Genomic DNA, 16,181 nt, shown 5'->3' on the forward strand with positions numbered 1-16,181 from the left:
ATTGTCCAAGAGAAATTTCCAAGAATTCAAGATGTGACAATTTCTTCTTTTTAAATTCTAAGTGTTGAAGCCATCTCTGATATTCTTAAGAAATAGGCAACATCTGCAATGGTTAATGCATACTTGCATCTGCTGGCAACATATGCAATGGTTAATGCATACTTGTATCTACTGGCAACATATGCAATGGTTAATGCATACTTGTATCTGCTGGCAACATCTGCAATGGTTAATGCATACTTGTATCTGCTGGCAACATATGCAATGGTTAATGCATACTTGTATCTGCTGGCAACATATGCAATGGTTAATGCATACTTGTATCTGCTGGCAACATATGCAATGGTTAATGCATACTTGTGTCTGCTGGCAACATATGCAATGGTTAATGCATACTTGTGTCTGCTGGTAACATCTGCAATGGTTAATGCATACTTGTATCTGCTGGCAACATCTGCAATGGTTAATGCATACTTGTATCTGCTGGCAACATATGCAATGGTTAATGCATACTTGTATCTGCTGGCAACATCTGCAATGGTTAATGCATACTTGTATCTGCTGGCAACATCTGCAATGGTTAATGCATACTTGTATACGTGTCTCTCCATACTCAGTAATTATGCAGGAGAAAAAAAAGATCTGACTGACGAACTTCATTGGGCATTCTCAAATCAAAACATCCCTAGGAAAATTTTGTTTGGTGTGGGTTGGTTAATTTATCACTTAGCTTGTTCGGATAAGCATTCTCAAGCCAGTAAGCAGCATGGAGCTCACTAACTTTTCAACAGCAGCAATGCCATTCAAACAACCGAGCAGACTGTAAATATTCCTGCTTACATCAATGTGCTTTAACTCCAATGAGAAAACATCGTCCTTGGGAGACAGAGCCTCCTAGTGCAATCGTAGCCTTCATGTCTCCCTTAATGAGCCATCTGGCAATTCTTTCTCCAGGTGTAGGATTCATCTCATTCAAGTCATGGATCAGATCCATATCAGCACATTGATACAAACAAGATCAAGTCAGTAACAAGATCAAGTCAGTAACAAGCATCAACGCAGCTTATACATTCTTGTCTGGGTCGTAGTTGATTGTTTGAGTCCAGTCATGTATCCAGCTATGTTCCAGATACGCAATAGTTGTATCCATAGATGTTTTTCATTTGGGTATTTCTTCCATAATGCTCCATGTAGCTTTTGTTAATGCAGTATATCACAGCTGGCAACATCTTTTTAGACCTGGAAAGTCAGGAACCAGAAGTTTTCAAAAACATGAATTTTTCTGCTTCACACTGCACACATGCCTAAAGTGATTTGGGACAACTGCAACATGTTGATGTTTCATGGCACTGACAAGCATGGACTTGCAAATTTTCATGTGGCTCTAACTACTCAGGATGACTTTCAGAATATATCTGCATGAGTCACTTGAGACCCATATACTTTCCTCACAATGGACTTGACTGGCAGATAACACAAGTATCTTGCATGTAGACGCAAATGTCTCTCATGTACATGCATTTCACGTAATAATGTAAATGACCATGATAAATAATATAATGCCAGAAAACCTGTCAGTAATACCATAATGACTCAGCCAGCACAATTAGCAGAAACTGATAAAAGGTTAGAGGACATGCAAGAGGCCAGTGAGGCTGCATCAAATTATCAGCAATCACTGACCGATGACATCATGGAACCATGATTCTTTGCACATTGATATATGATTAACTTACTAAAGACACTGATGATAGATTATTAATTCTGATTCTTTGCAAAGTCAATGCTGCAATGCATCATGTTGTTGCAAAAATACCTCAGTTGTTATTTCAATGATCACTACACAACTATGCTTCACCTAGTTAATAAATTTATCAATAAAACCACTGTACAATGTATAGCTGATGGCGTGGCTGAAATATTCATAAGTTTAACTACCCTACTGTCCCTGTATTTGCCAGCCGTCTGGCTGAAACTTCATAATGTTGACATAATACCCTGTTGTCCCTCTATAGTGTGCTGTTTGGCTGAAACTTCATAATGTTTACACAATACACTGTTGTCCCTCTGAAACTTTATACTGTTAATCTAGGATCCTATTTTCATTCTACTGCCAGCTGCCCGACTGAAACTTCATAATCCTTTACCTAAAACCTTACTGTCCCTCTATAGCCAGCTGCCTGACTGAAACTTCATAATCGTTTACCTAAAATCTTACTGTCCCTCTATAGCCAGCTGCCTGACTGAAACTTCATAATCCTTTACCTAAAATCTTACTGTATCGCTATAGTCAGCTGTCTCACTGAAACCTATAACCTTTTACTTAAAACCTTACTGTCCCTCTATAGTCAGCTGTCTGACTAAAACTTCATAATATTTTACCTTGAACCCAACTGTCCCTCTATAGCCAGCTGCCTGACTCCCTCTGTGGCAAGCTGCTTAACAGAAACTTTATATTAATCTCTTAAAACCTTATTTTCCCTCTATAGATAGCAAGCTCATATGAAATGTAAAAATCGGTTGCATTATAGAAATCATACATGTTTTCTGTTATTTAATACAAGATTTATTAATATTGGTTTGAATTTTTTATCAAGTTGTTGTTGCTGATGTTGTGGGGTTTAACGCCATTTTTCAACACATGATAGGCTATACATGGCGGCCAGTATTAATGATGGAGGAAGAACCTGGGAAAAAAACACAAAAGAGCCACCGACCCATGAGAAGCTACTGGCAAGATTTCTCACATACCCACATTGTTTTTTTTATTAAGGGTGCAGAATGTAAATGTCACTTTCATTATCTGATGCCCTGGGCAACTGCAGGCAAGCTTGAGTCATGGAGTATGCCAGTTTAAAACTTTAACAGTCATGGGAAATTTATGTATGAAGCAACATCCTACATCAGTGTTATCATCATTGCAATGATTCAAGGTTTTATTGCCATGGATCTGTCAAATTTTTTTTGCAAATCTCAGGCTAAACTCACCACCTGTTATACCAATTAATATCTGATTTATGGTATTGATTTTCAATATTCACTGCTGTATTATTATTTGTAATTTAACTTACAGTTTATGTCGACTGTCTGGTAGTTTGCGGTGGAAGCTGAGGCGAGAGCTGATGAGTTCATTGAAAGCATGTTCTCTATAGCCTGCAAAAAATGTACAAGACAGTGGCACTGTAACTATGGCATGAGAAAATTCAACATTTCAAAAGGTTCCATTGTCATTATTTAATGCATGTATTTTCTGCCCTATTATAATCAACATCAACCCTTGCCGATTTTAATTGTATTCAGTATCACATGCACTGATCACCGATTGTATTCAGTATCACATGCACTGATCACCGATTGTATTCAGTATCACATACACTGATCACTAATTGTATTCAGTATTGCATACACTGATCACTGTACTGTATTCAGTATCGCATACACTGATCACTGATTGTACCAAGTATCACTGATTCTATTCAGTATCAGATACACTAATCACTGATGGTATGCAATATTACATACATGTACAATGATCACTGAAGGTATTCAATATTACACACACTAATTACTGATGTATGTATTTAGAATCACATATGCTGTTCACTGATGATATTCAGTATTACATACAATGATCACTGATTGTATTTGCTATTACATACACTCATCACACAACTGATCAATGAAGGTATTAAATATTACATGCACTGATAAAACAGGATCTAAATATACAATTACACAAGATGGGCATCAATTTAACATTAAGTGGGGGGACATCAAGGATTGGCCAGAAAGAATAGTAGCTCCTAGTAACAAAAAGATGATGTTTACTACCAGTTCGCCCACATGTTACTCAACAAATTAAGATATAACTAGTGTTTCTTTGAGACAAAAAGAACACTGACTTGCCTCATGAATAATAATTGATGCCTTTGAGACAAACAGAACACTGACTTGCCTCATGAATAATAATTGATGCCTTTGAGACAAACAGAACACTGACTTGCCTCATGAATAATAATTGATGCCTTTGAGACAAACAGAACACTGACTTGCATCATGAACATTAATTGATGCCTTTGAGACAAACAGAACACTGCCTTGCATCATGAACATTAATTGATGCCTTTGAGACAAACAGAACACTGACTTGCATCATGAACATTAATTGATGCCTTTGAGACAAACAGAACACTGACTTGCATCATGAACATTAATTGATGCCTTTGAGACAAACAGAACACTGCCTTGCATCATGAACACTAATTGATGCCTCTGAGACAAACAGAACACGGCCTTGCATCACGAACACTAATTGATGCCTTTGAGACAAACAGAACATGGCCTTGTATCACGAACACTAATTGATGCCTTTGAGACAAACAGAACACTGACTTGCCTCATGCATAATAATTGATGCCTTTGAGACAAACAGAACACTGACTTGCCTCATGCATAATAATTGATGCCTTTGAGACAAACAGAACACTGACTTGCCTCATGCATAATAATTGATGCCTTTGAGACAAACAGAACACTGACTTGCATCATGAACACTAATTGATGCCTAAGAGACAAACAGAACACTGACTTGCATCATGAACATTAATTGATGCCTTTGAAACAAACAGAACACAGACTTGCATCATGAACACTAATTGATGCCTTTGAGACAAACAGAACACTGACTTGCATCATGAACACTAACTGATGCCTTTGAGACAAACAGAACACTGAATTGCATCATGAACACTAATCGATGCCTTTGAGACAAACAGAACACTGACTTGCATCATGAACACTAATTGATGCCTTTGAGACAAACAGAACACTGACTTGCATCATGAACACTAACTGATGCCTTTGAGACAAACAGAACACTGACTTGCATCATGAACACTAATCGATGCCTTTGAGACAAACAGAACACTGACTTGCATCATGAACACTAATTGATGCCTTTGAAACAAACAGAACACTGACTTGCATCATGAACACCAAATGCCTCTGACCCAAAAAGAACATTAACTTACATCATTAATATAAAATGCCTTTGAAGTTACTTACAGAGTTTTCTGAACATTATTAAGTTAACAAGATTTCTAAAGGACAAGAGGACAATCAAAATTATGAAACTGACTTGTAGTAAGTTTACTATATTACCTCAGGCAATGCCTAATTTCAAGCTCTGTAACTGTCTTCACTTTCATATTCTGGATTTTTGTTTTCTCCGAGTAAATCTTGCATTTTAGTCAAATTTCAATTTTAAAATTCCACATTTTGAAACAGTTAATTTACTAAACAGTCATGATTTAGAGCAGTTTATAAATATAACTTCCCCATCATCATCATCATCATCATCATCACAATTATCATCACCATCATCATCAACAGAGGCATTTTTGAATAAATAATGTATTTATGGAAAAATGATCCAACACAAAACCAAACCAAGCATATGTATGCACAGAAGGACACAAGATGAACACCATAGAACCACTTCCACACTAAAATCTATATTATCATCATATGTACCGGTATGTACAGATGGATGGAACAGGTCAACATTATATAACCCTTTCCCCACTAAAATCTGTATCATCATCATTATATGTACCGGTATGTACAGATGGATGGAACAGGTCAACAATATATAACCCTTTCCACACTAAAATCTTTATCATCATCATTATATAACCCTTTCCACACTAAAATCTATATCACCATCATTATATAACCCTTTCCACACTAAAATCTATATCACCATCATTATATAACACTTTCCACACTAAAATCTATATCATCATCATATGTAACGGTATGTACAGATGAATGGAACAGGTCAACATTATATAACACTTTCCACACTAAAATATATAAATCATCATCACCATTATATAAAAAAATGTGTGTAAAAATCTCTTGATAGACCGATTCCATCAAGTGATTTGCAGTGTCTGCTCATTTTCTTTGATCCAATCTTTTCTTCTTCTCTTGAGCTGGGTTGAAATAAGGTAACATACCAATCACAGACAATAGCCTTCCACAAATGTGGGTAATCATCCATAAATTTGTAACCACATTTAAAATGATGAACCATGTCAAAGTTGTAGGATATGACAGAGAACTGCACATCTAAACTTAAACTGAGCTGGCCTAGATATTAGTCAGAAATTACCCTTGCTTAGATATTAGACAGAATGTGCCCTGGCCTAGATATTAGTCAGAAATTACCCTGGCCTAGATATTAGTCAAAAATTACCCTGGCCTAGATATTAGTCAGAAATTACCCTGGCCTAGATATTAATCAGAAATTACCCTGGCCTAGATATTAGTCAGAAATTACCCTGGCCTAGATATTAGACAGAATATGCCCTGGCCTAGATATTAATCAGAAATTACCCTGGCCTAGATATTAGTCAGAAATTACCCTGGCCTAGATATTAGTCAGAAATTTCATCATCACCATCATACATGAGCAGAAATGGATGGAACATATTAAAGCTATATGACCATTTAATATTAGTAAAGAGGCATACAAATATCTACGGAGTACTCACCCTCGTCCCTTATCCTTTGGTCCTCTGGAGTCCTAATTATCCCTAACAGCTGCAATTTGAATGTATCGTAAAATGTATCCAATCCATCTGGATCCTTAATGTCATTATACTGATGAGAATCTCTCATTCCATATTCTGAATCTTTGTCTAAATACAGTGGATCATGTTTTCGTCCAGAAATTAATCTGGGTCGTGGTGATATGCCATCCGATGAAAGCTGCAGACTGTAGTGTATTACATACACATTTATTACATACACAGTTCCAACAAGAAAGACTCCAACAATTAGAGGTAAACCTTTAAAACACAGGAAGCTTTTCCATCGCATCATGGATAATTTTTCTCTCAAAATATTTGATAGACTAGTTAAGTTCAATGTATGGGAAGAATAATTTGAAATGTTTTGGAAGACTATAAACTATGCATAAGCTAATAGGAAGGGCATCTAATCCTCTTTGCTCCATTGTCTCCCTGAGATTATACTCGCTTGCTTCACATCTGTTGTTCTCGCTAATGATTACATTACACAGCCTACTGAATTAATCTGAAAACAGAAGAATAAAATAATGTAATTCTGTATTGACTTGTTGAATAAATGTAATAATGTACTGACTTGTAGAAAATATGTCAATCTGTCCTGACTTGTAGAAAATATGTCAATCTGTCCTGACTTGTAGAAAAAAAAAATGTAATTCTGTATGGATTTGTATAAAAAATGTCATTCAGTACTTGCTGGTATAAAAAAAATGTAATTCTGACCTGACTTAAAGAAAATATGTCAATCTGTACTGACTAGTAGAAAAAATGTAATTCTGTATGGATTTGTATAAAAAAATGTAATTCTGTATGGATTTGAATTAAACAATGTGATTCTGTACATGCTGGCATTAAAAAAATGTAATTCCGACCTGACTTGTTGAAGGATACAGAACCTGTATGAAAATAAATGGTGGATATCAAAATCAAATAACGTACATGCATGTCATTTTGCTCTATACACAAAGTATAGTGCAAAAAGCCAGAAGCCAAAAGAACTGGCCAAGTGCTTTTGAGATCTATGCATCCTTTTCAAGGCAGACTTTCAAAAACAAGAACAAACACAAAAATGTAAACAAGATATATATTGATAAGTTGAAAATAAACTAAAACAAACATGAGCAACTTCTTCCAGGTGCAGGCTGGTTAGTGATATTTAAATTTACCCAAATTAGGTGAATTTATCTTAATAAAACCAGATCACAGACAGGATGTGGCCTAGTGGCCTACGGGCAACAGGCTGCTCATGCCTGAACTAAAATGACTGAATCTAATACCAATATGTCTGAAAAATAATAATAAACATGTGTCTGGAATAAAAGGGCAGAAAACAGTATAACTGAACTATTTAATTTTGGCAAATCCGATATTCGAAGTTGCAAATCTGATATTCCAAGTTACAAATCCGATATTCCAAGTTGCAGCAGAATAGCCTTTTTATCAGACTGCAATATCAGATCTGCCAGGAAAATGATCTGCATGTTCTGCAATTCAATGTGTTTGACATGACCTCCTCTGCCAGGAAAATGATCTGCATGTCCTGCAATGCAATGTATGAGACATGACCTTATCTGCCAGGAAAATGATCTGCATGTCCTGCAATGCACTGTGTGAGACATGACCTTATCTGCCAGGAAAATGATCTGCATGTCCTGCAATGCAATGTGCGAGACATGACCTTATCTGCCAGGAAAATGATCTGCATATCCTGCAATGCAATGTGTGAGACATGACCTCCTCTGCCAGGAAAATGATCTGCATGTCCTGCAATTCAATGTGTTTGACATGACCTCCTCTGCCAGGAAAATAATCTGCATATCCTGCAATGCACTGTGTGAGACATGACCTTATCTGCCAGGAAAATGATCTGCATATCCTGCAATGCAATGTGTGAGACATGACCATATCTGCCAGGAAAACGATCTGCATGTCCTGCAATTCAATGTGTGAGACATGACCTCATCTGCCAGGAAAATGATCTGCATGTCCTGCAATGCACTGTGTGAGACATGACCTCATCTGCCAGGAAAATGATCTGCATGTCCTGCAATGCACTGTGTGAGACATGACCTCATCTGCCAGGAAAATGATCTGCATGTCCTGCAATGTTATGTATGAGACATGACCTCCTCTGCCAGGAAAATGATCTGCATGTCCTGCAATGCACTGCGTGAGACATGACCTTATCTGCCAGGAAAATGATCTGCATATCCTGCAATGTTATGTATGAGACATGACCTCCTCTGCCAGGAAAATGATCTGCATGTCCTGCAATGCAATGTGTGAGACATGACCTCATCTGCCAGGAAAATGATCTGCATGTCCTGCAATGCAATGTATGAGACATGACCTTATCTGCCAGGAAAATGATCTGCATGTCCTGCAATGCAATGTATGAGACATGACCTTATCTGCCAGGAAAATGATCTGCATGTCCTGCAATGCAATGTGTGAGATATGACCTCATCTGATGATATGAACTACTCGTATTTCTGTATTCACTCTGTATATCCTGGAACAGAATGTGCCCACCATGGTATGATCCACTAATGTGTACTGATTATACTAAAATGTATGAACTGTAGAAAAGTAAATAACACGTGATCAGGTTTCAACCAACAGAACCAATGTTTTAAATTTGTGAATTGCAATACATTACAATTATTGTTATTTAATGTTTTATTTTAAATTGGTCAAGTTATATACATATACAGATAAAGACAACATTTCTTAATTTATCTTTTGTGTTAAAATATCATATGTATAATGAAGATCGTGCATCATACCCATCATTTTCTGGATAGAACAGCAGAGTAAATTAAGTAATTTAAAACCATGCTACATGAATAAATTGGTATATCATATAGAACTAATATTAATTAATTATTTCCATGAATTGATATCACAATCCAGAATTGATATCACAATCCAGAAATATTTTGATCAACAATTATTGAACAGCTCTCAGTCCTGATTCTTTAATCCTCTCCCATTATCCAGTTCTTTGTATGCCCTTGCCGAAGATTACATGAATATAAAAAAAATTATTTGTTCTATGCATGCAATAAACAAGAAATAACATTCGAAATAATATATATTTTGATAAATCCAAATTAACATAATGTCTTCTTCTCAGAATGTACACATAATTTATCAATCATGTTTTGAAAAGATGACATTTTAAAAACAAAATCAGCAGTCTCTCTTCAGCTATGTTACAGAAAGTACATAATAACATTTCCGATATTTTCACTTTAAACAATCTATGAGTACAGAGAATTCTAGGAACAACATTGTACTGAAAACTAGGTCGATATGTATTATGATACATAAAAGTATTGATTCCCAATCTTCAGGTGAACAAATTTATTTTTTTAAATTTTATTTTTCATTTTAACTGGAATCTCCTTTATTTTCTACAGTTATAGCTTACAAAATGATTTAGCAATTTTGTCCTGCTTCCTGAGATAACTTAAATTTTTAAGTAGATACGATTCTTTTCTTTACATTTCCAACAGAACTTTTTCCAAGCTCCTTGTATTGCATAAGTTACTCCACAGAATTCTAAAAAATTAATACTGATATGAAATTTGTTTATGAACTCACTGCATACAGGGAATCTGCTATCTTTCTTCCTGAATTATGCCAATAATAAAAACTATAGACTGTTCATACCATGTCCTCCAAAGATTACAGTACTATTTATCTTAATAAACGTTTTATTCCAGAGTAGCATTATTAAAAGAAATTCAGGGGTTGTGGTCATCTAATTTGAACCATGCAAAATCATTCTTTCCAAAAACTTTCAAACATATGTGGAACTATGGAAGGCTTTCTTTCTTTGAGAAAAAAAAACCCTGTTCCAGCAATGTTTCTCAAATGTGTCTGTAAAGAAACATGTCCATGGTGAATAACTTGGTGGATCAAATAATTTCTGTTCATCCATGTGATCTTAAGTACATGTCAAAATGAGAATGTGAGACACCTTCTGCCCACCATCTTGACAGTGACTGACTAGAATGCAAATTTTACTCCAAAGGAAGTTTAAAAAAAGACTCTGAAGATTCTGTATGGTTTTGCTTGGAGGGACTGGAGGGTACATATAATAATGGAGAAGCACAGAAGAAGCTAGAGATTTTATTACTGTGATTGGTTCAATCACTAACCAATTTCTAAAGGACCGATTTGCAGTAATTTTTTAAATCATTTAAGTTTCTCACTGTAACTTAGAATGGTAGTAGTATAGCTTTTGCTCACATAAAATTTAATTCCATGAAGGAAAAATGATCTCAGTGACTCCAGGTAATAGCTATTAGCTGTTCATAATTCATCACCGCAATTCCTTTGTGTAGCAACCCATATGACCTGGCTTTTGTCATCGTTCACCACCAATACAGAGCAACAGGAGAAGCCAGCTATGTACATGTATAATATTTAAAACCAGGGTTGAGAGAAGTTTATCATCAGATAATAACATTGTTGAATCACCTGCAATATTAACTCACCTGGTATTCAGAATAGTTCATATTTATGCAACTTATATCTGAATTCTGTTTTCAAGCAGCACTTAATAATTCTAAAGCGAAATGAGTAAATATGCGGAAAGGTGATCATGGATATGGAAAAATTCTGAGCAGGGTCCATTATTTAGCACACAGCTAGATGTATCATGATAAATTGTTCAAAACCTTTTTCAAGACAGATGGACCAAAATATCAAAATTAACAAGACTTCTTAAAAAAGACAAATGCTATTGAATCAATAACTTGTTAAAAATCAGGAGGAAAAACATTACAATGCTGGAATGTCATATTTTACTGGGTTGTTTTTTTTTTTGTTGTCAATTAAATAGCAAGAGCCCCTTGAAGGGACTTGTGCTCTACTGAGGAAAAAGAATTTCCAGGAATTCAGGATAAGTCCATTTCTTCCTTTTAAATGCAGAGTGCTGAAACCATCTCTGAAAGTATTCAGCAGTAAGACAGGATTTTCAGAGTAGCTGCTGTGTAGACATATTGGATGACAGATTGGAAAATTTTTAATTTAGAAGAAAGCAGACATAATTAGAAATATTTTGGTGAAAACTCCATGTCATAACGATCATCCATTTAGGGGAAGTAGCAACATAAAGCTTTCCAAGACAGTTGTCATGGAAGTCGTACTGGATGTACAACTGGCACCATTTTTTTCATTCAGGACAAACTATTTGTCTCAAGAAGTCTACTGTTGAAAACATCATATCGATTGAACCATTTATTATAAGAAGTCTACTGTTGAAAATACCATATCAATTAAGCCATTTATTATAAGAAGTCTACTGTTGAAAACATCATATCGATTGAGCCATTTATTATAGGAAGTCTACTGTTGAAAACATCATATCGATTGAGCCATTTATTATAAGAAGTCTACTGTTGAAAACATCATATCAATTAAGCCATTTATTATAAGAAGTCTACTGTTGAAAACATCATATCGATTAAGCCATTTATTATAAGAAGTCTACTGTTGAAAACACCATATCGATTGAGCCATTTATTATAAGAAGTCTACTGTTGAAAACATCATATCGATTGAGCCATTTATTATAAGAAGTCTACTGTTGAAAACATCATATCAATTAAGCCATTTATTATAAGAAGTCTACTGTTGAAAACATCATATCGATTAAGCCATTTATTATAAGAAGTCTACTGTTGAAAACATCATATCGATTGAGCCATTTATTATAAGAAGTCTACTGTTGAAAACATCATATCAATTAAGCCATTTATTATAAGAAGTCTACTGTTGAAAACATCATATCGATTGAGTCATTTATTATAAGAAGTCTACTGTTGAAAACATCATATCGATTGAGCCATTTATTATAAGAAGTCTACTGTTGAAAACATCATATCGATTGAGCCATTTATTATAAGAAGTCTACTGTTGAAAATACCATATCGATTGAGCCATTTATTATAAGAAGTCTACTGCTGAAAACATCATATCGATTGAGCCATTTATTATAAGAAGTCTACTGTTGAAAACACCATATCGATTGAGCCATTTATTATAAGAAGTCTACTGTTGAAACACCATATTGATTGAGCCATTTATTATAAGAAGACTATTGTTGAAAACATCATATCGATTGAACCATTTATTATAAGAAGTCTACTGTTGAAAACAACATATGAATTGAGCCATTTATTATAAGAAGTCTACTGTTGGAAACATCATATCGATTGAACCATTTATTATAAGAAGTCTACTGTTGAAAACACCATATCGATTGAGCCATTTATTATAAGAAGTCTACTGTTGAAAACATCATATGAATTGAGCCATTTATGAGAAGTCTACTGCTGAAAACATCATATCGATTGAGAAATTTATTATAAGAAGTCTACTGTTGAAACACCATATTGATTGAACCATTTATTATAAGAAGTCTACTGTTGAAAACATCATATGAATTGAGCCATTTATTATAAGAAGTCTACTGTTGAAAACATCATATCGATTGAGCCATTTATTATAAGAAGTCTACTGTTGAAAACATCATATCGATTGAGAAATTTATTATAAGAAGTCTACTGTTGAAACACCATATTGATTGAGCCATTTATTATAAGAAGTCTACTGTTGAAAACATCATATGAATTGAGCCATTTATTATAAGAAGTCTACTGTTGAAAACATCATATCGATTGAGCCATTTATTATAAGAAGTCTACTGTTGAAACACCATATTGATTGAGCCATTTATTATAAGAAGTCTACTGTTGAAAACATCATATGAATTGAGCCATTTATTATAAGAAGTCTACTGTTGAAAACACCATATCGATTGAGCCATTTATTATAAGAAGTCTACTGTTGAAAACACCATATCGATTGAGCCATTTATTATAAGAAGTCTACTGTTGAAAACATCATATCGATTGAGCCATTTATTATAAGAAGCCTACTGTTGAAAACATCATATCGATTGAGCCATTTATTATAAGAAGTCTACTGTTGAAACACCATATTGATTGAGCCATTTATTATAAGAAGTCTACTGTTGAAAACATCATATGAATTGAGCCATTTATAAGAAGTCTACTGCTGAAAACATCATATCGATTGAGAAATTTATTATAAGAAGTCTACTGTTGAAACACCATATTGATTGAGCCATTTATTATAAGAAGTCTACTGTTGAAAACATCATATGAATTGAGCCATTTATTATAAGAAGTCTACTGTTGAAAACATCATATCGATTGAGCCATTTATTATAAGAAGTCTACTGTTGAAAACATCATATCGATTGAGCCATTTATTATAAGAAGTCTACTGTTGAAACACCATATTGATTGAGCCATTTATTATAAGAAGTCTACTGTTGAAAACATCATATGAATTGAGCCATTTATTATAAGAAGTCTACTGTTGAAAACACCATATCGATTGAGCCATTTATTATAAGAAGTCTACTGTTGAAAACACCATATCGATTGAGCCATTTATTATAAGAAGTCTACTGTTGAAAACATCATATCGATTGAGCCATTTATTATAAGAAGCCTACTGTTGAAAACATCATATGAACTGAGCCATTTATTATAAGAAGTCTACTGTTGAAACACCATATTGATTGAGCCATTTATTATAAGAAGTCTACTGTTGAAAACATCATATGAATTGAGCCATTTATAAGAAGTCTACTGCTGAAAACATCATATCGATTGAGAAATTTATTATAAGAAGTCTACTGTTGAAACACCATATTGATTGAACCGTTTATTATAAAAAGTCTACTGTTGAAAACATCATATGAATTGAGCCATTTATTATAAGAAGTCTACTGTTGAAAACATCATATCGATTGAGCCATTTATTATAAGAAGTCTACTGTTGAAAACATCATATCGATTGAGAAATTTATTATAAGAAGTCTACTGTTGAAACACCATATTGATTGAGCCATTTATTATAAGAAGTCTACTGTTGAAAACATCATATGAATTGAGCCATTTATTATAAGAAGTCTACTGTTGAAAACATCATATCGATTGAGCCATTTATTATAAGAAGTCTACTGTTGAAACACCATATCGATTGAGCCATTTATTATAAAAAGTCTACTGTTGAAAACATCATATCGATTGAGCCATTTATTATAAGAAGTCTACTGTTGAAAACATCACATCGATTGAGCCATTTATTATAAGAAGTCTACTGTTGAAAACACCACATCAATTGAGCCATTTATTATAAGAAGTCTACTGTTGAAAACACCATATCGATTGAGCCATTTATTATAAGAAGTCTACTGTTGAAAACACCATATCGTTTGAGCCATTTATTTTGGAGGAATATAGAGAACAATATTTTCAAGATAGTTGCTATTGGTGGCCATAGTGAAGGTTAGTCATTTTCATTTAGAACCAACAAGACAACATAAGAACTCTTCTGATGAAAACGGACTAAATGACTTTCCTATTAAGAGGACTAATGACAAGAAAATTTTCCAGATATTTAGATATTGAGCATCAAAACTGGCACCACTTTAATTTAGGATCAACAAAACTTTATAAGAAATCTTTTAGATAAAACCCCATGCTGATATGACCATTCATTCTGATGAAATAACGACAAAGATTTTCAAGCTGGCCAATCTGGCAGCCACACTATACACAAGATCAACACCATTTTCATTTAAATCTACCTAGACATCATAGGACATCTTAACTGAAAATATGACTTTCCATTCAGGAGGAGGAATGATCACAATATATTGAAGACTGTGGTGGCCATGCTGAACATCAGATCAGCATCATTTTTGTGTAGTACCAACTAGACATGATAAAAGTCTTTTGAAAAAAATGAAAAACATGTCAATATGACTTTCCATTTGGGAGGAGTACCAATAACAAGATTCTCAAGAGGAAGTTCAGATCATTTCAATTAGGACCAACTAGACATAATTAGAAGTCTTTAAGTGAAAACTTCGTAGTTATAAATATCCATTCAGGAAGAGTAGCAATAACAAGATTTTCAAGATGGCCGCTGTTATGCATGATCTGATTGACATCATGTTCACTTAAGACCAACTAGACACCATTGGAAGTGTTTTTGTGATAACGTGTTGATAAGACCATCCATTCTGGAGTAGTAACCACCACTGCAGACATGTACAGCAAAATGTCTCAGTACAAAATTTTAACAAATGATATATAAGCAAGAAAATCAAATCAGATAATCTGCATACATACACATAGGAGTAGTAGCCATAACAAGATGATCATGCTGTGGTGGCCATACTGGAAGTCAAATCATCAGATCAGTTCTGTGGTGGCCATATTGGAAGTCAGATCAGTGCTGTGGTTGCCATATCGGAAGTCAGATTAGTGCTGTGGCTGCTGTATTGGAAGTCAGATCAGTGCTGTGGTGGCCATATTGGAAGTCAGATCAGTGCTGTGGTGGCCATATTGGAAGTCAGATCAGTCCTGTGGTGGCAATATTGGAAGTCAGATCAGTACTGTGGTGGCCATATTGGAAGTCAGATCAGTGCTGTGGTGGCCATATTGGAAGTCAGATCAGTGCTGTGGTGGCCAT

The 16,181-nt window shown here is 34.7% G+C and overlaps 1 protein-coding gene across 1 annotated transcript in view; it reads right to left on the minus strand.

Moving 5' to 3' along the window:
* Window positions 1-16,181, minus strand: part of LOC149776125 (polypeptide N-acetylgalactosaminyltransferase 11-like) — a 96,872-nt gene that overhangs the window by 62,261 nt on the left and 18,430 nt on the right. The window contains exons 2-3 of the mRNA XM_089942379.1: window positions 6,558-7,101; window positions 3,072-3,153 (exon numbers count right to left, since the gene is read on the minus strand). Of these exons, the coding sequence (XP_089798505.1) occupies window positions 3,072-3,153; window positions 6,558-6,888 (413 nt within the window). The 5' untranslated portion in view covers window positions 6,889-7,101. The remainder of the gene's footprint in view (window positions 1-3,071; window positions 3,154-6,557; window positions 7,102-16,181) is intronic.

Source organism: Sinohyriopsis cumingii, chromosome 18, assembly GCF_028554795.1.
Source record: "Sinohyriopsis cumingii isolate HCF-2022 chromosome 18, ASM2855479v2, whole genome shotgun sequence".
Classification (NCBI taxonomy): Eukaryota; Metazoa; Mollusca; class Bivalvia; order Unionida; family Unionidae; genus Sinohyriopsis; species Sinohyriopsis cumingii.